Genomic DNA, 27585 nt, shown 5'->3' with positions numbered 1-27585 from the left:
AAGCGCGGCATGGTCACCGGCTATTAAATTTCTCACCGCCCGGACGACGGGCCGACATCAGCGGAGAACTCGTCCGCCGAGCCCACCGTGAGACCCAAGGTCATTCAGCCGGAAAGCACAAAGCAAGACGACACGTCGGCAACGTTCTCGCCGCGGTCCGCACTAATAACAGCCAATCGGCGCACAGCTCCTCGGCTGACTCCTTCTGGCACTATAAATTAAGGAGCTAGGTACCCTCAGATATCACTTAACCCTGAAGATGAGGAAGATGAACATCCTCGAAACGTCGGTGGATCACCAACTTATGACCTGGCTGGAAGCCCGAGAAAATTTCGAATTATCACGTCGCCAGGAAAGCTTCAGTAGTTATACCATTATATATGATTATGTAGGTTTTTGTTTCAGTTGTGCCTTTTAGTTTCTTTTTTGTTTCTGTTATTGCTGCTATTTTAATCTGCTTGTTATTCAATATTTCATCTAGTTCGTCTTCTTTGTGATTGATCCCTCTAATATTCCAGGTAGCGTATGTGAACATATTTTGTTTAACCGTCGACTTGCTCTGGATTGTCATCAAATTATCAGTCCTTATACTGCTTGTTTGAGGCTTGAAAGTAATGTAATTTTCCCTAAGATAGGTTACTAGCCTTATCGTTAGGTAGTCCAGTAGTGGGGCTGCCACTTTTAGCCTCTGGACAGGCTTGTAATGCAGCATTTCCTCTGCATTTGATGAAACAGTCATACCGCTGTGACTCGGTCACCATTTTCTCGTTAGTAGAAATAGGGTGGACCACGGGAAGGTGAGGATGGCCTTTGGATAGGAGAGGCTGTATGTTTCGCGTCACTATCCCTTCTTCATGAATCAAATAATACAGGTTATATATCATTTTAAAGTCGAATTAATGTAGTCTTCAGATCTATCCTTTTTATGTTGATAGAGTTATTCTTTTTCTTGTTACTTTAACTTTTGCAGACCTGTGTTTTTTTTTTCGGTGTTAGGGAGGGGACATCGATTTTACTATGTCATTGCTACTAAAGCCATTGAAATTATTAATGCTTGATGCTGGCACAACTCATTTAGGGTAATTATGCTAGTGTCCAAATAATTTTGAAGTAGGATGATAATTATTGATTTTACATACAAGGCGTGTCCATAAAGTAACTTTCCCACTCGTCCCACAGCTAGAAAACAATATGATGCGCAAAGCTACTGCGTGTACGTGATGGAGTAATGTCCTGGCATGGCGCATGCGCTAACAGAACTTCCCGAGTGCTCTCAATAGCTTTGTTTCATTGGTTGAAGATGGACGTTCCTATTCGAGCTCCTGCCATGCGTGAAGTGCGGTCAGTAATAAAGTTTTTGAATGTACAGGGCATAGCGCCGATTGAAATTTATCATCAGCTGTGTCAGGTCTATGGACTTAACGTCATGAGAAAACAGATTATTCCTAACCCTGAATTTTTTTCACAATACTGTCTGTGGTTCTCACTATAAATCAATCTATGAAAATGTTTATGCTCTTTAACTTAATTTCAAGATCATTTAAGAATGAATATATTTATTCCATATTCACCAATCTGGAGCCTAAACACCTACAGAAAAGTAGAAAAAAAGTGTAACACGCTGAAGGAAGACAAAGAAAGGAATATTAATTATAAAGCGAAAGGAATATAAACATCAGAAACATGTAGATTGGGAGGGGGGAGAGGAAACAAGTGCTTGAAAGCTGAAAAAAAAAGGGAGAGAGAAACGAAAGCAAGGGACACAAAAGAGATAGTCAACTGAAGGCTGTGATGTCCTATACCCCACAGGCACTAGGACGAGCAGTTTGTACGGTAAAATCAGTTATACAAAGATCACCAGAGGCGGCTCCTCAGGGCAGGCAGGGTAGGCTAAGCCTACCTCAACACATTTAGAAAAACCTAAAAGTGGATATTTATTAACTACCCCAACACATTTGGAAAACCTTATATAATTATATACTCTTGTCTAGGTTCTTAGAAATTCTTCAATTAACTATGAATGGGATTTTTTGAGGGTTAGTTGGACGTTGCTTACTACTGGCAGTTCGATTTATGCGACAAGAATACACTAGACAGATCACGATGCGTCAGAAGGCAGGCAGAAGCGAAGTTAGCCGACCTTCCACGTAACTTCAAAGCCGGCCCTGGAGTAAGCATTAAAAGAGATCGCTTTTCTAAATGCTTTCTTAGGGCATGCGTTCTTTGCTTAAGCCAGCGCGCTTGAATTCTGCCTGCCCTAACGAGAACCCACGAGCATTATCGAATACCTACGATTTGCGAAATTTCTGTTTGAAAGTTTCACGAGTTGGAACGTAGATTGTTACGAGTAGTATAACAGTTTTTAAACAGTGTGTTTTAAAAGATATTTTTTTTTTAACAGTGTATTTTAGAAAATGTGATTTTTGCAAGTACGTACTGTATATTAATGTTACGTATATTTGGTGATTTATAGTTAATGTAAGTGATAACAATAATATTATATTATGACTGATATAATAAGTAAACTGTTACGTTGGCCGTTTTCGCGTCGTAATGACATTGAAAAGAGAAGTATTTTGGACAATGGACAGCCCACTCCTGCATTAAGCTCTATTGTTCATAAAGTCAGTGCTAAAGGTGCAAGAAAATTTAATCCTTCATGGTATGAAACACTATGGAATGGAAATATAAAAATTGGAGGTTTATCTTTCGAACAGGTGGAAAAATTCAAATATCTTGGAGCAACAGTAACAAATATAAATGATACTCGGGAGGAAATTAAACACAGAATAAATATGGGAAATGCCTGTTATTATTCGATTGAGAAGCTTTTGTCATCTAGTCTGCTGTCAAAAAATCTGAAAGTTAGAATTTATAAAACAGTTATATTACCGGTTGTTCTGTATTGTAGTGAAACTTGGACTCTCACTTTGAGAGAGGAACATAGGTTAAGGGTGTTTGAGAATAAGGTGCTTAGGAAAATATTTGAGGCTAAGAAGGATGAAGTTACAGGAGAATGGAGAAAGTTACACAACACAGAACTGCATGCATTTTATTCTTCACCTGACATAATTAGGAAGATTAAATCCAGACGTTTGAGATGGGCAGGGCATGTAGCACGTATGGGCGAATCCAGAAATGCATATAGTGTGTTAGTTGGGAGGCCGGAGGAAAAAAGACATTTGGGGAGGTAGAGACGTAGATGGGACAATAATATTAAAATGGATTTGAGGGAGGTGGGATATGATGATAGAGACTGGATTAACCTTGCACAGTGTAGGGACCGATGGCGGGTTTATGTGAGGGCGGCAATGAACCTGCGGATTCTTTAAAAGCCATTTGTAAGTAAGTAAGTATGGTATGAAACACATAAATGGCTAACAGGAAGTGAAGTTAAAGCTAAGCTGTCGGTGGTCACGTTTGTTATTGTAATCTAAAGAAGGTACTTGGAATCAGATCATATTTGTAACTCGGTAAGTCTAAAGAGACTTGAAAAGAATTTGAATCCAATTTCGGAAATGTTGTCTGAACAACAAGGGTTGCAAGACAACAGTATAACAATAAACTAGAAAAAAACCGACAAATTATGAGATGGCTCATTGATGTAACAGTATTGTTATGTAAGCAAGTGTTAAGTTTTCGGGGGGCATGATGAAAACGAGCTGTCATTGAATCGCGGGAATTACATAAAAATGTTCTGTAAATTTTGCCTACCCTGAACATTTGACTACGAGCCGCCACTGAAGATCACCAGGAAAAAAATGAAGGTTTTGAACTCTCAGTTGTATTACCTATCATCAAAGAAACAGAGTGGACTAATTTCTCAGTCTACTCTCAAAAAATACAAATTATCAGATTCACTTCACAAAGATTCTTTAAGTGAAGATCTAATAAAGTAGATAGAAGATTTCTGTCACAGAGATGATGTAAGTCAAATATTTCCCTGGTGAGACGGATGTGATGAGGAAAAAAGAAAATAAATAGAAGAAAATCCTTCAAAAAAAGACGTTTGAATTCCAGTATCAAGGAAGTTTATGCCCTATTCAAGCACGAAATGGAGATGTGAAAATTGAGAAGACAAAATTTTACAGCCTACATCCAGTAAGTTAAATGTCTTTGTAACTACTACACGAGACCATGAAGTTTACTTATACTGGTATTATGAAGATATTGACCTCTTGAAAGGGCTAAAAAATAAGTCAGAATCTTGCTTAAATAACACTAATTCTATTCTAGAAGCTACCTTGTGTTGCAATCCTTCTGAAGCATGCTATGACAGGAAGTGTAAGGAATGTGGTGTAAAACTTTTTTGTGACAAACTCATAGAAACTGCGACTGATAAAGCAATCAGTGACAGATTTTATCAAATCAAACTTCTTCGGAGTGTCAGATGAAGCAAAATTAAGATTTTGTCTTCTTAAATGTGAGGATCGAAGTGTTCTAAATATAAAGGACATTGTAAAGGCTGTGCCTGTTCCTACAATTGACAATCGACGACATTATCACTTTAATGATGCATTACCAGTCACAGATTGAAAAATTTTTCATTTTTATTAATATCATATGTGAGATACTTAAATTAAGCTGAACAGCAACAATTATTGAGAGAGAGAATCATATTGTGTTTCCTGTGCCCTAAATTGTCCCTTCCCTAACAGTGCACCTGAAGTGTAAAGTCTTCATAATTTTTTTCTATACTAACGCAGTATACTAATCTTTCTCCAATTATTACTACATGCATGTGACAATCATTTGATTTTGTATTCTTTGATTCTCTGTTACAGTTGCTGTGAAATTAAAATTTACATTTCATCTTCATTTTTTACAAATTTCTATGGTCCCTTCCCTAACACACTTAATTTAAATGATTTTCAGAAACTTATTAAATTATACTTTGGAACTGCTCACAATTCCGTCACAAAGTCAGTCACTTTTCTCTGCTCCTTTACTTTTCTCAATTACTTATTTTAAGTTCACCTACATTTTTATAATGTCAAACGCATGGCATTAGAAAACAACAACAACAACATTTTTATAATGGCAAGAATGTCAGGAAACGAAATATCATCTGAAAGCAAATTATGGAATGATACAAAAGGGAAATTTTCCTTCTTGATCAGTGTGATCATGCTTTGAAGTGCAACAAGAGAACAGTATCTCTGGTTCAGTTCTGTCTAGCTGCAAACGGAGAATAATGGACTAGTGTGGGATTCACCCACAACGCTTTACCTACTAGTGTTTATCATGCCCACTGGGTGCTTTACATTGTATTATTAAAAATTTTCCTTCTTGGTGGCAACTCTAAAGTGGTAGAAATTATTACGTCTATACAATATTGTATACTGTACCATTGCACTGTCAGCATTTCATCTCTCTTTTCCAAGATACAACTGCATTGTTACCAGGGCAAAAAATAGAATAATCTGCTCATCAGTTATACTACAGATAACCAGAATCTAATGGAGTATTATTTTATTTAGTCATCACAGTACAGTTAATGACACTTCTGCTGTTGCCACCACCACCACCACACCATTTTGGCTATTAATCTATTAATAGACTGTTCTGTCTTCAATCTGGTTTAGATGTACTGGCACTAGGTATTCTTATATACAGAGTGTACGAAAAATGCCATCCAATGATCACAGGCCGTGATAAAGGGAAACGAGACAATTAAAATAAGGATAGGAACCAACCCTCTAACTCGCAATTTTCACCCCAGGTCAATGGGGTAATGAACGTAATATAGCTTTAGGCAAGGTTTATGTCTTAAATGTCACTTTAAATGCCTCGAAAGGAACCTCCACGACTTCTTATAATTACTATTATGCTCTTAATAGTGATGATTATGTAAATACAAAAAGAGGGTATTTGGTGGCATGCGCTTCACACTGTAGGAACCGGCAACACAATTTGTAAACAAAGCACATTCAGCAATTACCAATGAAAATGCTTAAGAATGCAGGGTAAAAATCATGTGACTGATAGCAGTATTTAAAGCGTTTGTGATTGTGGTGTGCAATTCCATTTGAAAATGTTTCCTCTTAGCATTGTGATGGACATGTACAGTGTTAGAAAAAAGTTTTGTCGCACAAATACTTTATAAGCCCCAGAAAGAAGGCATTGTGCATGACTAGAGGACGAGCGATCTGGTTGACAACAAAAGGACTAGTTGAGGTAATAAAATTAGTTCTGTTTCGTTGTATGTTTGATCATGCGCACTGTCTCCTTTCTGGGACTTATAAAGTATCTGTGCGTCAAAACTTTTTTCTAAGACCATACAGTTTAGCAGAGTACTGTGACATGTATCTTATCCTGGTGAAAGTGTTATCATTCCTACGTGGTAGAAGCACTCTACAGGGAAAGATATCCTGCAAGTCATCAAACTAGTTGCCATGTGTCTGACCAACTGGACACATGCATGAGGGAATGGGTATGATTGCTACCCCACAAACTCAAAATCATGGTCGTCCAGCAAATCGACGAACACCTCAGTTGGAGGAGAGGATCCTGGCAGTGATCACTGATTTCAATCATTTTGACAATGTGCCCCATTTGACCAACAGATTCTTTACGATATCTCCAAAAGTATGGATTGTGGAATGTTGCTTCCTATACTTAAATTAATCAATATAATGTACTCTATTCTACAGTGCTGTTATTGGACGACATTTTTCTTACACTCTGCATATAGTAAGCCTATATATAGTTTATGACAGCCCTATCCAACGCAGCGCCCACGATATCTTTTTATGGTGTCCTTCACAATGTAATTTCAAATTGCCGATTTTAAATTTTAATTCATATTTTAAAACAAAATATTTTTCAGCATTTGAATAAAGGCTTAAGTTTAGAGTTAGACATTAAATGTTTTTGCAGAATTTCCGTGAGGCATGCCATTGCTCACACATTCCTTTATTTGTACGATACTAATTTTATATATTTCATCTTAAAAGTGCTGTTCTCAAGCCCAGGAAATTTGTTCTAGTAGCATTTTTATTCCATCAAACAGACCGGCTTTCTTGACATTCACATTATTACTGTAACAGAGATTTGCCAAGACGACAATACGAAACCCAATGTGAACATTTCCTCAAAGCTTCTTTAATCCTAACAAAGAAGAGCAGCAAACTATAAACGAAAGATTTATAACTATCATATAATAAGAATGGAAAAAAAGTTTTGATTTCCAAGTTCCTTGCTTTCAGCTGAACATTCAGTATTACTGTACTTGTGAGCTTGTGAAGCACGTAATATTATTGTGTCTTGTATTGTGATAAGTTGAATATTCAACGTGTTATCAGTGTTTTTCATTATTATTTAAATTATTCAGTTATTAATAAGTAATATTTAAAATATAATTCTCCTTAACCCTTAGAAGCCAGAAGACTTATACCACTATTGCACGCAAATATCTAACTCTTAACCAGGGGTTCGTATACTTGCATAATCGGCTAAATTCGTGTTGGGTTCGTTAACCAAGTGGTTTAAGACACAAGATATGTCCAGCTAGCATATCGTGCCTAAAATCGCAGGTTTGCATCCCGGCCACTGCAGTCAATTGAGCCTGTAATGGTATGCATGGGAGCTGACAGGGTTTCAGTTGACTGCAGTTGAAATGATTTTGCTCCCTTTTTAAGAGAGAGAGAGAGAGAGAAAAAAAAACATTACCAAAAATATTTTTATTGTTTTAATCAAGTGCAATGTCCTTAACGTTATATATAATTAAAGAATATCAACGTATTTTATATATAACATACAATTTATAACATATTATATCACGTTATGACCATAATACTAGCTGGCCACTATAATGGATGCACGGCTCCTAAGGGCTAATATGGCTAAAAGACAAAGAAATTATAACTTTAACAGTGAATGGGAGGACCAGTATTGTTTTATTGAGAGAGGAGGAAAACCTGTGTGTTTATTGTGTAATGTTAGTGTGTCTATTCCTAAAAAAAGTAATGTAGAGCGACATTTTTTGGCTAATCACAAAAACTTTAACAGTGAATTTCCTATGAATTCTGAAGTAAGAAAACACGAAGTGAAATACCTCAAATCAAAATTAATACTGCAACAATGTGTGTTTACGAGGCCTATTCAGCAAACTCACGACGTGATAATAACTTCTTCAAAATCTGTTACGTCTTTGCTGAAAGGAAAAAATACTTTCAGTGATGGATACGTACTAAAAGAAGCAATGATAAATACTGCTGAATCTCTGTTCGACTGTCACAAAAAAAAAAAAAAAAATCTGCACTTATGTCTTCCATCAAAGAACTTCAGTTGTCTCACCAAACTGTTGCTAGGCAGGTTGAACAGATTTCTAATAATTTGGAATCTCAAAGAGAAAATTAAATTAAAGTAATTACATTTGGGTCATTCCACATGAATTTTAAATTTTGTAATGTCAAGTTCTAGTTTGGTTAAGTGGACAAACAGGAAAAGCACTATGGAAAATTTTGAAACAACCCAATGATATTAAAATCTACTGTGATATTCCCAGACAGATACAAACTTTTGCTGCACGAGCTGGAATTGGACACCCTGTTACGGAATCTTATCTAGATTGCTTTAAATTATCAGTCACCACTATGTCAAAAATAATGTTTAACAGAAGAAGAAACACTAGAACACATCCTACTTCAATGTAATAACACCAACCATAAAATACAGGAAAGAATAAAAGAACCATGAATTTAAATACTATTATAGTCACAATCATGCCATGGTATGAAAGAAAAATTTCACAACCTCGAGTGGGAATCGAACCTGTGACTTCCTGTTCTCCGGTCAGGCGCTCTACCACTGAGCTATCGAGTTCGTCTCACGCCAAAGGCTTGGAATTATCCTTTCATACTGGCGACTCTGTTATAGAGTACTGTCCATAGCGTCTGATCTAGTCAGCACTGCTTATGGGTTGAAAGAAGCTTTTACAAAGTATTTAAATTCATTAATGTTGTTGTTGTTGTTTTCTAATGCCAGGCGTTTGACAATAAAGTCATTTGACCTCTTGCACTCCAATATTTTTCAAAGATATTATCATGACCAGCCACTGAAGCACAGATTTTGAGATGTTCCGAATCCATTTCTTGGTAATAATTCATTAATTAAAATTAAATTCATTAATATGTCACATCAACGGACGTGTATACATCACCAAACATCGTAAGATGAAGATTACATTTAAAAAAACCACTCTTTACATGGAACTCTCACCAATCTGCAGCTCTGGACAATTGTATATTTGACCTACAATGGACATCACGTTATCAGTCTATAGCTAGACACATGCATTAAAAAGGAAGTAAGTAAGTAATGTCAAGTTCTGGATTTTTTCAGTATTCTAGTAAATGAATGTCAAAATAATAAATAGTTAAATTGTCTAATATGAACTTTCATATCATCAATGGTTGAAATGTAATGAAGGGTGAAATATTCGGGGAGTTGATATGTAGACTATTGTTAAAAATACAGTATTATTAAAATGATAAGCTTCATTGTATCAATGTAAAAATTGTGCCAATGCAATGATGACTATATATATTTAAACTTACTTTTGAGTTATTATGGATTTTTACTTCGAGGTCATATTAAAACTTGCAGTAAAATAAAGAAATATTAATATTTTCAAATCAAATACTTTTTATACTATGTTCTATCTTTTAATCGATTACAAAAAATTTTAAGATGGCATCTCTAAAACTTTGGCAAATATTAAATAAACCAGAATTGGAAATGTTGCTGTTAAGGTTCAAAGTCGCATGCAGTGTATTACATCACACGCACATATCAGACCACTCATATGTGTGCTTAACGATTGATATGACAAATGCCAGATGTTATGACATCTGCTCAATGGGTCACTAATAGCTTTCACATGGGGGTTTGTTTTCTTCCTGTGATTATCTCAGCACAACTTTTTCCCTTCAGTTTAGAGCGTGATTTTGTTCTGTTCTGTCGTTGTAAGTGTTCAATGTGCCTAAATTAAAGACGAAAAGTTGGAGTCATCTGTGGTGTTGCAACCCTTTCGGATTTGAAAAACATTCGTCACAAGTCTGTAAAAGAAAAGTTGTTATTTTCTAATGCCAGGCGCTTGACAATAAAGTCATTTGACTCTTGCACTCCAATATTTTTCAAAGATATTGTCATGGTCAGCCACTGAAGCACAGAGTTTGAGGTGTTCCGAATCCATTTCTTGGTTTGAGTTGCACAATGGGCAGTTAGGGGACTGATACATTCCAATTCTATGGAGGTGTTTGGGCAAACAGTCATGGCCTGCTGCCAATCTAAATGCAGCTACAGATGATTTGCATGGTAAATCGGGAATTAACTCTGGATTATGATGCAGAGAGTTCCATTTTTTCCCTAGAAATTGTGCTATCAAATTTTGTTTGTCGAAGTCTAAATATGTTTATTAAATCTTTTCACAGAGTATTACGTAGATTTAGTAACAGGTCTGTAAGTAGCAGTGCTGCCCTTCTTTGCTAAAGCATCCACATTCTCGTTTCCCAGGATTCCACAATGGGATGGTATCCATTGGAATACAATTCTTTTATTGAGTGTTATTAATTGAGAGAGCATTTTAAATATTTCTGCTGTTTGAGATGAAGTTGTGTGTCTCGAGGCTTTGGAATCTGGCAATATAACTGCATTCTTAAATTTATTGATGTGGCATAGAAGATTCCTGACAATTCACTTATTGCAATGATTTCTCCATCAAAATTTTTTTGTTTCATATCCAAGAGATCTATAAAGTGAGAAGAGACAGCACGTAACACCTGCACCTTGTTCCCTGGAAATTAATGATCCGTTGGTGTATAAATGAAGCCAGTTTTGTGGAGGGTACCTAATATTGTCTCTAAAGACAAATGTTTCATTATTTCAGCGTTTACTTCTAATTTCAGTATTTCTTCTGTTAAATTTAGATTATACTCTATATTTAATACAGTTAAAGGGTGACAAGTAGCATGTGTAAAAAGGTTCCGCATTTAGTGGTACGTAATGCTATTTGCAAACGCTGTCACCATAAGATTAAAAAAATTGCAATAATTAGTGAAGCTGCTGGGATTGAAAGTGAGGTCGGCAAATCAACAAATAGAGGCGGGAAATTCAACAAGTGAAGAAGAATATGTTCCTGAATGTATGGAATCTATAAATGTAAGTCAAGAATCAATCTTCTTAATGTATCCTGCTGTTAGCTGACAACATAAAGTCCACTAAAGTCCACTGTAGTCGATTCAGTTGTTGTTTTTCACGAGAAATGAAGGGTATTTTGATCAGTGTTCATTATAGATGTCTGTTGCTAGTAGCCAGAGTTGGGGTGTAGTCAATATATACTGCAGGGCTGTGTCTTCTGCAACTGGTACTGATGATTTTAATTTACTTCTTTTGTGGTTTATGGATGGATAGTATAGAAGAATGTGCTCCAGATCTTCATCACGATTATTACACCACAGACAAGTAGGATTATCAGAAAGGTGAAATCGGTGAAGGTACAACTGTGGGACAATGTGACCTGTTCTGGCTCTTGTTAAAAATGTTTGAATATGTCTGGGCAAGTTTTTATACATTTCCAGGTCATTTGGTTTCTCTTGTACAGACTGTACAATTTTTTCCTTTGTCAGAAGGGAGCCAGTTGTTGATCCATAGGTTTATAAAATGAGACTTAACTGAAGCAAAAGCACTGGATAGAGATATTACTTGAAGAGGTTTTGGTTGCAAATATGTTGCCTGTTTTGCAATATTATCGGCTTTCTCGTTTTCAGGTATACCACAATGACTAGGTATACATTGAAATGTTATTTCCTTATGGAGCTTTTTAGTTTACTTAGTTGTTTCTGAATTAGAATAATTCTGTGTGCATATAGGTTTGGTCCATATTTTATTATATTACATATAGCTGCAAAAGGGTATCTGTCGGATACAGGGGGGAGAGCCATTAATCCTTCCCATTGAAGGCTTTAAGGAACCAACCTGGACAAATACCCAATGTCCCATCCCTACCTTCCCGTGGTGCAGCTGCTAGTAAGCATAATTTTACAAGCTGAACTAAAGAGAGAGGCTACTCATCAATTAGCACTGGTCAGCTTGATGAGTTAATGACTGAATTTGGTATAATTTTCCTCTAACCAATACCTAATTCCCTCTTTACCCTTTCCTATCCAGTCCTCTAACTGAACTCTTACTTTCTTCGACCCCAACGGCATTAGAGCATTCGAGGCCTAGGGATTCATTTCCCTTTCCTTCCTCCTCTTTCTACTTTTCTGTTCCTAGTGCTGACCTGCTATGGCACTAAAATCGTGCTCCAGTGGCTTAAGGAGGGAAAGCTGGTGATCAACAAGATCTCCCAGCTAGGTCCAATGGACCCGTCGACCAACAGCAGGTGTGGTCCTCCAGACATTCTGGGGGTTGTGTGTGAATGAAGTAGCCACCAAAACGTTAAAATATGGTGTTCACTTAAATCGGCTACAACTTGCCATTTTTCACTCCAATATGAAATGAGTACCATTAAGGTAAAATTATCCGGAGGTAAAATAGTCCCCCAATCAGATCTCCGGGCGGGGACTACTTTAATGGTACAGAATCAACTAAACATCTTACAATGGAATGCTGGCGGTATAACATCAGCCAAGAAGACTGAACTAGCAAATATACTCTCAGATAATAATATAGATATCTTCCTTATTCAAGAAGCAAACCTTAATGCTGACCAATTAAAATATTTTAATTTTAAAGGTTTTAATATGAAATTGTTACCCAAAGGTAGACAAATCAGTAGTGGAATTCTCGCAGGTACATCAAAGAAATTAGTTACAAATTTTCAAATCATAAAAGAAATGGATAATCAAGACAAATTAGAACTAATAAAAATTGAAGTATGGAAAAATCGACAACATTTCAAAATCTACATTGCCTATAACCCACCTAATAATCCCCTTGATCTAACTTTGTTTGATATACAACCTAAAACTATCATAATTGGTGACTTTAATGCCCACTCCCAACTTTGGGGCTACGATAATGTAAACCAACATGGAAAAATGATCATGGACTTCCTAAATACTACAACCGCAGAACTCGTCTACAGAAAAGAAGATCCCCCTACTTTCATTCATTATTCTGGTTCTGGTACAAATCCAGACTTATTACTAGTAACATCAGATATCCATCACGAAACCAAGAAAAAAATAATTGAAGACCCTGGATCTGGCCATAGAGTCATCATTGCTTCTATTCATCTCCACCAAAACTGAAGAAAAAAACCCTACAATAATAAAACAACATGGAACTTTAAGAAAGCGAATTGGAAACTATTTACAACAGAACTCGACGAACACCTCAAGGTCAACACACCACTAATGAAAAATACAAACTCAGATAGATTGAACAAATATTTCTGTGAATCCGTTCTTAAAATTGCAAAAAAGCACATTCCACGAGGCAAACCAAAAAAATACACCCCATTCTGGACAGAAAACCTGAATTTATTGAAACAAGATAGAGATAAAGCAAGAACCAAAGCAGAACATAGCAAAACACCAGAAGATACTCAAGATTGGAGGAAGAAGACTGCCATTCTTAAAAAGCAATCATAACAGCAAAAAAGAACAGTTTTAATAAATTTATTGAAAATATTAATTACAGAACCGATAGCGCTAAAACATATAAATTTCTGAAGAATATTTCCAATACACAGGAAAATACTAGCCAATCTATTATTCATAATAACAAAACACTAACAGATAGTAGAGATATAGCAAACGCATTTAATAAACACTATTCAAACTCTCACAGATTACATCCCAATATCAAAAAAACTGACAAATTTATCAAAAGAGAATTACATAAAAATAATAAAAACAATATTACTAGTACAAAACCTGAAATATTTCATCAAAATTTTATTACCAAAGAATTAAATATAGCTATACAAAATTTAAAAACCAAGAAATCTCCTGGCCCCGACAACATTCATTCCGAATTTTTTTAACATCTGGGGGAAAAAGCCAAGTCTGTACTTTTATCTATTTTCAATTTATCATGGAACACCTCAATTCCTGCAGCTTGGAAAAAAGCAATCATTGTACCAATTCACAAAAAAGGGAAACCTGCTCATGATGTTAATAGTTATCGACCAATAGCACTGTTAAGCATGATAGCAAAAACCATGGAGTCCATGATCTCCAACAGATTAACTTGGTATTTAGAATCCCAAAATCTTTTATCACCAAGGCTTTCGACAACTACATTCTATCAATGAACAAGTCATACGCCTCGGCCAAGAAATAAAAGACAGTTTTAACAAGAAAGAAGATACCTTGGCAATATTTATTGACTTTCAGCTAGCATATGACTCTGTTTGGAGAAATAAATTATTACTAAAACTCCAGAAATTAGGTATCTCTAGCAATATGTTCAGATGGATATCAGAATTCCTTAGTCAACGATTCATTGCCACTAAATTCAATAACTCACTTTCTAGTTACAGACAAACATATCGTGGTCTACCTCAGGGCGCTGTCCTCATCACAACTTTATTCAATATTTATATAAATGACTTACCCTTCCTATTAGAGGAATCAAACATGAAAACAGCACTATTTGCAGATGATATAGTTTTGTGGACTTCTGGATCTTACAGACATAGAGACAAAATTCAAAATTCTGCTCTTAAAGCTCTAAATCAACTACATGAATGGAATACATCAAATTTGATGACACTCAATTTAAGCAAAAGTAACTACCAAATGTTTTCACTTGGTAAAAAAGAAAGAAAATTCAATATCCAATACAATGGCCAACACCTTCCTAGGACTTATGAATGCAAATATCTTGGAGTTATTTTCGATAGTAAGTTAACATGGAGCAACCATTTGAAATACATTTCTGAAAAAACTCGTAAAAGATTCTCCCTTCTAAAAAGACTAGCAGGAAAGAAATGGGGATGCTCTAGGAATACTTTGAACACTACATACAAAATGTTTATACAGCCAGTGCTGACATACTGCGGAGAAATTTTAACTACTTCACCTTTCATAAACGAAATAGAATATGTTCAAAACCAAGCTCTCAGACTCATTACTGGTGGAATCAAAACAACTCCAATATATTCTATGAGATTCCTCACTAATATTCACAGCATCAAAATGACAATAGAAGAAAAAGCACTGATTCAATATGAAAAACTTATTAGATTACCAGGAAACAATTGACATTCATACAGTCCTCTCTGTAGATTGAAAACTCAAAAAAGTTTCATATCCTTTGTTCAAGAATTAAAACAGAAAATCAATATCCCGAATTTAAAAGAAAACCTACAAATTAAACCAAACCCTTTAACTCTATTAAATATAGCCTAGAGTATAATCTAAATTTAACAGAAGAAATACTGAAATCAGAAGTAAACACTGAAATACTAGAACAATTGTCTTTAGAGACAATTAATATTAGATACCCTCCACAAAACTGGCTTCATTTATACACTGACAGATCCTTGATCTCCAGAGAACAAGGTGCCGGTGCAGGTGTTACGTGCTGTCTCTTCTCACTTTATAGATCTCTTGGGTATGGAACAACAAGTTTTGATGGAGAAATCATTGCAATAAGTGAAAGTCTCAGGAATCTTCTATGCCACATCAGTAAATTTAAAAATGCAGTTATATTGTGACTCCAAAGCAGCTATTCTATCAATAGTCTCTAAACACACACCTTCATCTCAAACAGCAGAAATAACTAAAATGCTCTCTCAATTAATATCACTCAATAAAAGAATTGTATTCCAATGGATACCATCCCATTGTGGAATCCTGGGAAACGAGAATGCGGATGCTTTAGCAAAGAAGGGCAGCACTGCTACTTACAAACCTGTTACTAAATCTACGTATTACTCTGTGAAAAGATTTATTAAATCTACATACTTAGACTTCAACAAACAAAATTTGATAACACAATCCCAAGGGAAAAAATGGAAGTCTCTGCATCAAAATCCACAGTTAATTCCCGATTTACCACGAAAATCGTCTGTAGCTGCATTTAGATTAGCAACAGGCCATGATTATTTGGCCAAACACCTGCATAGAATTGGAATATATCAGTCCCCTAACTGTCCATTGTGCAACTCAAACCAAGAAATGGATTCGGAACACCTCAAAATCTGTGCTTCAGTGGCTGGTCATGATAATATCTTTGAAAAATATTGGAGTGCAAGAGGTCAAATGACTTTATTGTCAAACGCCTGGCATTAGAAAACAACAACAACATTATATTACATATAGCCCCCTTGAAGTCGGTAAGTATGCAAATAAATTTTTGAGAAATTTGAGTAACACAGTGAAGAGCAGCACCAATAGCTAGCAATTCAGGGTCAAGACTGGAGGAGGATGAACATGGTATGAAATAACTTTCTTGATATTTCGGAATATAATACCCTGCTCCTGACGTCCCATTATTAGGATTTAGAGATCCATCTGTATAAATTTGAAGGTGATCCTTATATGTGCTGCAGATTAGTTCCATGGCATCTAACTTAAGAATGTATGGAGGATCATATTTGGAATGATTTCCCGGAATTTGTATGCTATGTTCTGGAATTATCTATTTCCATGGAGGAATTTCGTTCACAACTGGAGTTTCAACAATGAATGTGTCTGTGATATAGATTGGTATTTCTTCTTTGTTTATTTTTGAGCTGTGTATCCACGTCTCGACTGTGCTAATGTCTACTGCAGCATGTCTTTGTTTTGCCTCGACGTTATCTTGCTATCAGCGCCCTCTTTCATGCATATTCCCTTCATATTTCCTTCTCGCTGCATCATAGGTTGCGCTGGAGAGGGGGAGGAGAAGATAGTTTTTCTAATAGCGGCTTGTAGATCGCCAACTCACTCGGGGAACTCGTCTTGTGCTGTCAACATCGAAGTGCTAGGAGCCTTATTTGTGATTGCGGAAACTTTTTTCGTCGTGGTAACATTGCCAGACTTGGGAAACTGGATTCAGTAAAATTCTATATCGGTGATGTTTTATATTCAGGCAAGAGTGTTCCTTAACATTTGGTTATTATTATTATCGTGGTTCAGTTTAGCAATTTTGATTTGGTTTGTGATAGCATATCCATCATTGAGTAATATTTGATTAGACGTTTGTATTGTGTAGTGAGTTTACTTCCGGGTATAGTAACGAGACTAGTCAATGTTTGAATTGCAACTAGCGGAACATTCCAGAAGGTATTCGTAGGGCAAATTATAGGTCGCCGTAATTTGTGGGAGTATAATGAGGTTGTTGTATGGGTTTTTGCGGGAAAAAGGTAGGTCGCCGTAATTTGTAGGAGTATATTGAGTTTGGTTGTATGGGATTTTGCAAAAGGAATTCGCAAGTTAGGCTACACATTCGCGTGTATGAGGATACGTGAGTTTCGAAGTTAATTAATGACGGATGGTATGGGTTATACATCCGAGTTTAGATAATGTCGCATTCTAACTTTGGTGATTTATTAGGGGGCATTGCGATTGATAAGAGTAATTGCTATTGTATTACGTTTACTAAGATCAGTAAAGTTGAATGGGTCTTCTTATCTGGTTTATTTCTGTGACTGTGTTTCTCTTTCCCTCTCTCTCTGCGGTAATGGTTATTAGTGTGCCAGTATGAGGTGTGGATGTGTGTTTGATTTTGTTTGTCATATTCTAATTTGTTATATATGTATGATTGCTTGTCATATAATAGTTGGGTTTATATTCTATCTGCGTTTGAATTCTGTATCAAGGTAATTCTGTATTGGCATCCCGAATACCACCTTCTGCAATAGGGATTTGTGTGCAGTCAAGTTGGAATTTGAATGGAGTATTTTCTATGACATTTATGGATGGATACATTTAAATTGATTGGAATATTTGTATGGGGATGATGCCAATTTTGATTGTATCACATACTAGAGATAGCACGCCAGATAGAATTTGATTATTTGTAATACTCAAATTTGTTACACATATCTTTATTGGTATTTTCAGATTTCTTTGTAATCATTTTTTTATGTTATCTTCATTATTGATTTTGATATCTCATTTTCTCATTTGTATTGTGTCTAAAGATTTCATTCAGTCAATTATATTGTTTGTTACTGAACATATGCATTCATTATTCTAACTAATTGATTGCCCTATGCACTTAGCTTCCACTGCGCACACCGATCAACTCAATCACCCTTACGACCTGACGAGTGGCAACATAGGTGGTGGTATTAGGTGGTAACCAGGTGGTTGGTTCATTTTATATAAATTACATAGGATATTATCTGACAGTTTGAAGAACATCTGAGATCTGGATGAGGCTTGCAATTTTAAATGTATTTTTAGATCCTTTTGTAATACATAGTGTCTGATTGGTTGAATATTACATTCAATTTCTAGGGCAACAGTTGATGTGGCTTTTGGTACTCCTATGCATAATCTTAAGGCTGAGTTTTGAAGAATAAAAATTTTTTGTAGATGAGTTGTTGATGCTCCTCCCCATATTTCACATCCATAGATCAATTTTGATCGTATATAAGCATTATAAAACAGATCCATTGTCGTGATATTTGATCCCCATTTCTTGTTAGCTATGATCTTCAAGAGATTTAATTGTGGTAGACACTGCGAAGCAACATTGGTTAAATGTGTTTTCCATTAAAATTTTTAATCAAAAATTAATTCTAGGATCTTAGGAGTTGGATTGTACTGAATTTCTTGATTATTGACATAAATGTGAGGTTTATAGTTTTTTAAGCTATATCTTCTTGTGAAGACAGCATATTCAGTTTTTGATTGTGAGATAGATAGATTCCATTTTGATGCCCAATTACTGATATTATTTACAGCTGTTTGTGTAACTCTTAAAGATTTGTTTGGATCGTTGTTCATAGACCATATTATAACATCATCTGCATAGATACTTATTTTTACCTTAGGTGGAACAACATCAGGTAAGTCATGTAACATTATATTAAATAAATTCGGGCTTGAAACAGAACCTTGAGGTATACCACCTGTAATTGTTTTGGATAAAGATAAATGATTATTTACTGAGGTTTGAATTATTCTTTCATTAAGAAAAGAATGTAGAAATCTTAGCATTCTGCTTTTGATACCAAGTTTCATAGATTGTAATAAAATGGATCTGTGTGGAGTATTATCAAAAGCGGCTTCAAAGACTATCATTACAGCAAATGCGGTTTTCTTTTCTGTGAAACCTTTATAAATTTCTTGAGCAAAATATAATAGAGCTTCAGTTGTGCCCCATGATGGTCTAAAGTGAAACTGATATGGGCTTAAAAGATAGAAAGTTTCAAGTCTCCAGATTAATCTTCTGTGAACAATGCGTTCCAGTAATTTAGAAATGCAGGATGTTAAAGACATCAGTCTATATGATTTATGATCCAATTTGTCTTTACCTGGTTTGTGAATAGGAATTACAATTGCATTTTTCCAAGTTTTAGGATAAAAGCCTGTTTTCCAAATATTATTGAAGAGATGGAGAATTTCTTGCCTAATTTTATCAGAGAAAATTTAATAACATGCTGTTATGGATTTCATCCTCTCCTGTAGGACAAGTGTGTAGCTCTGATATTGCCAAGTTTATTTCTTCAGTGGTAAAAGCATTGTCTGTTACATCAATATGATGAAAAATGAGTTGAAAATTACTTGTAAGATATTGTTCTTCTTTGTTCATATATTTAGGACATGATGAATTATTAGTCAGCCTTTGGGCATAATGTGAATTTAAGAGTTATGCCTTTTTAGCATTTTCTGTTATTATTGTTTGATTACTATCTTTAAGGTGAGTGATGTGTTCATAACTCTTGCCTTCTAGGGCTTTAAATCTTTTCCATACAGTTGTAGGTGGAGTATTTGGGTTTAAGGACCCGACAAATTGCTGCCAGCTTGTTCTTTTGGCTATAAATGTAAGTAATTTAAATAAACTTCTTACACCGCTAGGCCAGTCCCGTGTTTCAAAACCAAAGCTCTCGAGAGTTAAAATCATAAGCTCAGCAAAAAGCAACTTCTGTGAATGAAGCAATTAATAAAGACATATTTAATGTTGGTGATGCGACTAATGAAGCACAAGAAATGATCAACCAATTTAAAGAAAAATTTACACATGTAAAATCAACAAATGAAAAGTACATGATTTTAACTTGCCTTCCAAAAAGTTGGAGTGAAAATAAAACAATATCTGAATTTGGAGTGTCGCCTTACATACACTGTAAAAGTAACTCAAATAAAGGTATTATGTTATTTCCAGATAGAAACGACATAATACAAAACCTCCCTGATCACGTGATTCAAGTTGTGATAAATTTCTATGAAAAAGATGATATTAGTAGGATAATGCCGGAGATGAAAGACACTAAATCTGACCGGGAAGGGGATAAAAGAGTAAAAAAACAAAAGAAGGTAATATTATCAAATTTAAAAGAGCTCTAAAGAGACTTTAAAGTAAAGCAACCAAATTATAAGATTGGATTTTCGCAATTTGCGTCTCTGAGATCGAAAAATTGCTTCTTGGCTGGGCAACCAGGGACACACAATGTTTGTGTTTATACTATATGTGAAAATACTAAATTAATGTTCATGAGTTTAAGACAGTATGCAATTCTTGAATTTGAAAGTGGAATAGAAAATAAAAAATGATTTAATGCTGAAAATGGTCTGCAATAACCCGTTACCAAATTATCTCGATAACCGCAAAAAATGTCCTGGTAGTGAAAATCTGTCAGAAATATTGACGTCACTGTTACAGAGAAATTTAGTTGAACTTAAGTACAAGAAATGGATGACAACAGACAGGGCCAATATGATTTTAGTGAAAAGTGACTGTGTAAATTTCATTAATAACTTCATTGGTTGGCTTAAAAATTCAAGACACACAACTTCATTGCAAAGTCCCAAGCAAATTATTTAAAGCAGCTGAAAAATGAAATAAAGCCCGGCAAGTTCATTATCATTGATGATTTTTAGAGAATTACAGTTTCATTATTCAGGATGCTATACAAGATTATCACTGGAGTACCTCTCAAGCAAGCAACAATACACCCATTCACAGTATATTACAGAAATTCAGTTGGTGGTGATTTAGAGAACTTTTGTTTTTCAGTAATTTCGGAATACTTAGTTCACGATAGTGCAACAGTTAATATTTTTCAAAGGAAAGTGATAGAACATCTGAAACAAACACACAAACACATACCGAAATAAATAAAATACATTATTTTAGTGACAGAGCAGCTAAAAAAAAAAAAAAAAAAAAAAAAAACCTTCATTCATCTACTCAATCATGAATACGATTTTCAAATACCTGCGGAGTGGCATTTCTTGCAACTAGTCACAGTAAAGCGACGGTGTAGGGGATGCAATCAAGTGACTGACTGCATTAGCCAGCCTGCAAGGAACTCTAATTTCAACTCCTAAAGAACTGTACGAATAGTCAAAATGCAATATACAGGAAATCACTGTGTCATTCACATCCATTCAAGAACATGAAGTAGTTAAGTAGTTAGTAATCTCAATTATCAAAGATTTGCCAGCCTCAAGACTGTTCCTGAAACAAGAAGTGTTCACTGTGTGGTTCCAGTTAATGGAAAGTTAGCAATAAAACCCTATTCTGCTTCACCAGAAGTACCAAAACTAGTTGAAATCAGATGTGTGATGAGCACCGGTCGTCAACGGGGAGATGCTGTTTGCAGTGACCAGCAGCAGTGATGCCGCATAGCACAGCAGCATAGATCACCCTTTACACGGTGAGTTGTTTTAATTTAGAACTTCCTTATTTTTGAAGGTCCCATTATGAAAACTTGACAGCCTAATGAAAATGCTCTGTAAATTGCCATTTATTTTTATGTGAATTGAAGTATTCGATTTTATGTAATGGAATTTTTAAAAATACATTAATGTTTGTGGAAATTGCAACACCAAGAAGGATACATGTGACTGAAATGAAATTTATACCACAGATTAGGTATATGACAATACACAAATGAACAGAATTACAGAACTGTAGCTGATCTGTGACCGTGAGATTTCAGTATAGTGTCAAGCCTTCATGTGCTGCAATCAGAGCCTCTAAGATTGTGGCATGCAATCAGAGAGGGCCTGTATATGTTCCTGGGGAATCTCCCTCCATGCAGTTTGTATGTGAGCCCACAAAGCATCAAGAGTGGGTGCTAGAGGACCATGACGAACAAGTTGCCGACCAACCATATCCCAGACATGTTCGATGGGCGACATGTCTGGCGAACATGTAGGCCAGGGAAGCAGTGATACCTGTCATTTTTTGAAGAAGTCAAGACAAGACAAGACTGCTGAAATATGGCATGTAGAGTTGCCTGAAGGAGGGGCAGTATCTCGGGCTCTAAAACGTCCCTAATGTAGCGGTTGCTGTTCAGACTGCCTAAATACATAGGAGGCGAGATCGCATATTGTATCCAATGGCTCCTCAAACCATTGCACTAGGCGTTTGTCCACTATGCAGCTCAACAATGCAGGCTCTCAGATTGTGTTCATCATAGTAGTGTTTAACATGTATGTGGCCATCATTGTAGGACAAGTTGAAGCGGAACTCGTCTGAAAACACTACATTTTGCCACTCAGCATGCCAGTGACGGCATTCACGTACCCATTGTAGTCTGAGGCATTGGTGGTTTCTGGACAATGGAAGTCGACGCAACGGCATGTGAGCCACTAGTCCAGCCCTCAAAAGATGGCGGCGAACCATTGACGCAGACAGATCCACACCCATTGTAGTACTTTGTCGACTCAATACTGTGGATGAAGCTGTATAGTCTGTCATGGCCTATACGGACAAGATGGCGATCATATTACGTGGTTCCAGTACCCGCTCATCTCTGCGTACAAACCCTCTTCTATCCACTGGTTCCACACACGCATCACTGTCGTAGCAGCATGCCCTGTACGAGCCAAAATGTCATGGTAGACAAACCTGCTTCCCGGACACCAACCATTCTGCCCTGTTCAAACTCACTCACATGCTGATATTGCGCCCTTCCATGTCGACGAAGCATACCTGCACTAGCTTTCACATTTTCACTTTGTTTGGAAGCTCTGCACTGACTGAGCAAGGCATAACACTGACCTTGCTGGTGACACAAGAGACGTCACTGTTGGACCTATGTGTATGCCATCTCTCTGGAAATGTAATCAATTATTGGTAGTATACCGTTCTACACATCTCCCGAGTTTGGAGTCGTTTGGGCCATTCTTTCTGAGTGTCGCACTTTTCATAAACAGTAGTGTATATTTTTAAATTTCTTTAAACACAATTTTCAGAACTGCACTGAATTATAGTACCTTAACCCCATACCACATTCTGGGTCAGAATGGCACATACCAGTTTTATATTCATATAACTTATAATATAAGCATATAATATTTCAAACTGGATACTGGGACAGATGTGACACATTGTGAAGAATTGGATTTGACCATATGTGACATCAGTTGAGAAAAAAAGAATTACTTAAGTTATTTGAATATAAAACTGGTGTGTGCAAGACTGTCCCATGCAGTAAGGGGTTAATAACATCTTTTGTAAGCTATCTAATGATATCTTTAAAAAAAAACATTGTAAATATTCTTATGGTCAGAAAACAAATTGAAAATTGGCCTAAGTGCTCAAATAAAAGTATTTTAACTGTCCATTACATTTAAATGGTAGCTGTTGCAAACATAATTTTGTACATGATAAATATATATGACATAAAGAGTTGAATGTACAATTTTTAACAAATTTAGAGATATTAATATTTTGCGTCATACTGTTTTGCATGGAATTACCCATTTCATTTGAAACTATAATATTGCATTTCACTCTATGTGACATCATAATGATTAATTAAAGTATTAAAAAGACTTGTTAAGGTTATATTATTAATTATGTGAAAACTTACCAATCCTTTCTTTCCAAGTGATGCATCTCAATTATTTGATGAAGATGCTCTTCTATCAAAAAACGTTCTACTGAATGGGCACCTGGGAGAATTGGTCCCTAAAAAGTATTATACAAAAATTAGTACACTAAAACATGCTATTGCTTTGATAGTAATATTGTTATTCACTGCGTTTTTTTATGATAAGACGAAATAAGCGATATCAAATACCTCTGGACAGTCTGTGTAATCAAACATACGAAAGACAACATGAGGCATTGGGTACTGATAACCGTCATGATGAGGTGGAGGCAAGATTGTTGGCAAGTTGTGCTGCAAGGCTTCACACAAGATACTATCAAATGCCAAGTAGGGTCGAGGAATGTGCTTCTCTGCCCAATTATCCTGGCGAAGCTTCCGAATTTGCGCCCACAAGCAATCCAAATACTGTAAAAATGATACCAGATATTGTTAAAGCAGGCTATCTTCACAATATTTTTGTCCATAAACTACAAGTTCAAAATCAGACTTTACTTTCATGTTGGATTTTCATGAACAAGGACGAGTTTTAACAATTTAAAGGTTTCGACTCCCATTTCCCCATATATTATAAATAACAGTGATGGTAGTGGTAGTAATAATGTTATAGTACTAGTAATATAATAATAATAATAATAATAATAATAATAATAATAATAATAATAATAATAATGTGATATGAATGATTATTGAGCGAGATAACTGTAAGACAAAAATGCAGTAAAACTGAGGCACTCTGTCGAATAGACAGACATAGGCCTATTTAGTTATGGGGAAAATCATTAAAGTCATTACTCCTATCGCCATTACCATCACAGTGATATTAATCTCTCATTCATAGTTTTCTACCCAAGGGTAGGTCTTTCACTACAAACCCAGCTTTCTCAATCTCCTTTCCTAAAGTTTTTTTTGGGAAAGATAAATGCAGTAGCTTCCTTTTGCTTTCTGCACAGTACTCTCTCTTTCGCATCTTAAAAGATTTCAGGGGATCCCAGCATGGAGGTGAGGAGAATGGATTTGACTAATTGGGCCCTCCGACTTCACCAAATTCACCGCAAGGGTTAATTATCAGTTCTATCAGGATTTTTGACCCGATCAGAGACCGGGAAATCCCAATTAGCCTTTGTCCCCCAGGGTATGACAAAGAGAGAATTGTGAAAAAGATGAAAACTTATTTGAGAATACTTTTGAACATTCTTGTTAAGTTTTGAACAATATGAAAAGTGAATTTTCAATGATATAACCTATTTTTGGTAAGGATTTTGCGACAAAAAATGTGATGAATATAACTGAGGTGATGCACTTTTCAGTCACCTTTACTTTTTTTTTCCTCTTGGAATACTTTCTTTCTTTGCCCTCCTTTCCATTGCACCCCTCTTCCTATTTTCCCTCCTTCCTTCTCTTTTTTCTTTTTGTATGCTTCTCTCCTTCCTTTTTTTACGGTGATAAAAAGACAAAAGAATGAGATCTACTGCCATAAAATACTTTGGCTGCAATGTCTCCAAAGAATATCGAACAAGTTAAAGTTATATAGGGAAAGACTGGAATACTAGAATGAATAGATTAGGATCAATAACAAATAGTAAAAAAAATTAACCTAGGTCTAAATAATCCAAAAGGAGTGAGTGCAGTTTTAGTAGGTAATGAAAATGACGACGATAGTAATAATAATAATAATAATAATAATAATAATAATAATAATAATACTTACTTACAAATGGCTTTTAGAAAATCTGGACGTTCACTGCTGTCCTCACATAAACCTGCCATCAGTTCTCATCCTGAGCAAGATTAATTCAGTCCCTACCATCATATCCCACCTCCCTCATATCCATTTTAATATTATTCTCCAGCTGTCTCGGCCTCCCCAATAGCCTTTTCCCCTCAGGTCTCCCAATTAACACTCTATATGCACTCCTAGATTCCCCCATATGTGCTACATGCCTTGCCCATCTCAAATGTCTGGATTTAATGTTTCTATTTATGTTAGGTGAAGAATACAATGCGTGCAGTTTCTGCATTGTGTAACTTTCTCTATTCTCCTATAACTTCATTCCCCTTAACCCTAAATATTTTCCTAAGCACCTTATTATCAAACACCTTTAGTCTCTGTTCCTCTCTCAAAGAGAGACTCCAAGTTTCACAACCATACAGAACAACCGGTAATGTAACTGTTTTATAAATTCTAACTTTAAGTTTTTTGAAACAACAACAACAGCAATAATCAGTGGCGGCTCGTGACCGAACTATTTAGTGGGGCACAACTTATAACACTAATATTGAATTAATTGAACCCATAGGTTCCTCACTACACGAACATAGGCTTGCCATACGGAATAATTGCTGAAAATTTCAATAGCAAAATGTAAATATAAAGAATGCATTATAAACTAACGTTTCTATTTATAGATGAAGTCCATTCTTCAATCCTTAGCTCGAACAAATACTTCGATAACTAGCTGATTGAAGTTGGGTATCAAACGCACCATTTCACTCTCAATTGAAAGCATTGCTAATGCTGTCAGTCTTTCTTGGCTCATTGCGTTCCTGAGGAAGGTTTTTATTCGATTTAAAGTAGAGAAGAACCTTTCACTTTCCACAGTTGACATAGGTATTGTAACAATGATGCTTAGTAATCGAACACACTCGTGAAATGTTTCTTGCATATTGTTGTGCAAAAAGATTTGCAAAAGTGTTGCAGCTCCTTCGGCCGCATGCAAAACTACCCTGGAATATAGCACTTCAAGCTCGGTTCTGAGCGTAGATTTGTTCACTTTTGAATATATGTTGACAGTTGCCGCAAAATCTTTCTCTGGGAACCGATTACAATATTCTTGAAAACTAGATACATGGAAAAGTTTGGCAGCCGCCAAGTGACCTGGGAAACGAAATCGTTCTTCTGCTTGCGACACAATAATATCACACGTTTCCAATGCACTGACTCGTTTTTGTTGATCGACATTTCGATGTCATTTAGTAGGGACCGAATTGTCGTCATCATTATGGTCTCCTAAATCAGAATGAATCCTTCTGATGTTGCGTTCTTCTCTTCACATCCACACAACCATTTCACTTTATCATACATAGAGCTATTAAATTTTTCTGTTTTTGCCTTCCGTCTGCTTTATAATGACCATATAAGGCCAGGGTGTGCCTAAATTATTGGCGCGAACTCTGCTGTCGAAATCTAATTGCTTTCCAATTAGTTCACTAACTTTATTCATATTGAAATGAACAAGCACACAACGAACACTAATGTAACTAACTTCACTACTTCACACTTAAAATAAAAGGAAGAGAATTATTAACACCACTCAGAATGTTATTATTGCCGCTATGAATATAAATGCGGTAATCGAGACATGTATTTCGTAAGATTGTCAAAGTTGCCACCACTCTTAATAAAAAAGCAGCCTACCAAAATTTTGAATATAGGTAAACTACTATATTAACAATGTTAAACAATTTAATTTTAGTAGCTAAATTAATCAGAAAACATAGTTAAGCATTCATTGCCTCTGATATGAAGTATAGCAATTATAGTAACTAATCTAAAAAAGCTAGATCTAGCTACAGAATAGATAAGATGGCAACTCAATTGGTTCTTCAGGCCATGGCAGTGTTACCAC

General features: G+C 35.8%; 1 protein-coding gene across 1 annotated transcript in view; it reads right to left on the bottom strand.

Moving 5' to 3' along the window:
• The window catches only part of Cbp80 (Nuclear cap-binding protein subunit 1), a 228324-nt gene that overhangs the window by 170451 nt on the left and 30288 nt on the right, over positions 1 to 27585 (bottom strand). Inside the window, exons 6-7 of the mRNA XM_069823863.1 lie at positions 24149 to 24364; positions 23939 to 24036 (exon numbers count right to left, since the gene is read on the bottom strand). Coding sequence (XP_069679964.1) covers positions 23939 to 24036; positions 24149 to 24364 — 314 coding nt within the window. The remainder of the gene's footprint in view (positions 1 to 23938; positions 24037 to 24148; positions 24365 to 27585) is intronic.

Source organism: Periplaneta americana, chromosome 4 (genome assembly GCF_040183065.1).
Source record: "Periplaneta americana isolate PAMFEO1 chromosome 4, P.americana_PAMFEO1_priV1, whole genome shotgun sequence".
Lineage (NCBI taxonomy): Eukaryota > Metazoa > Arthropoda > Insecta > Blattodea > Blattidae > Periplaneta > Periplaneta americana.
The sequence above is the reverse complement of the archived record's forward strand: the minus strand, read 5'-3'. Positions and strand labels throughout refer to the sequence as shown.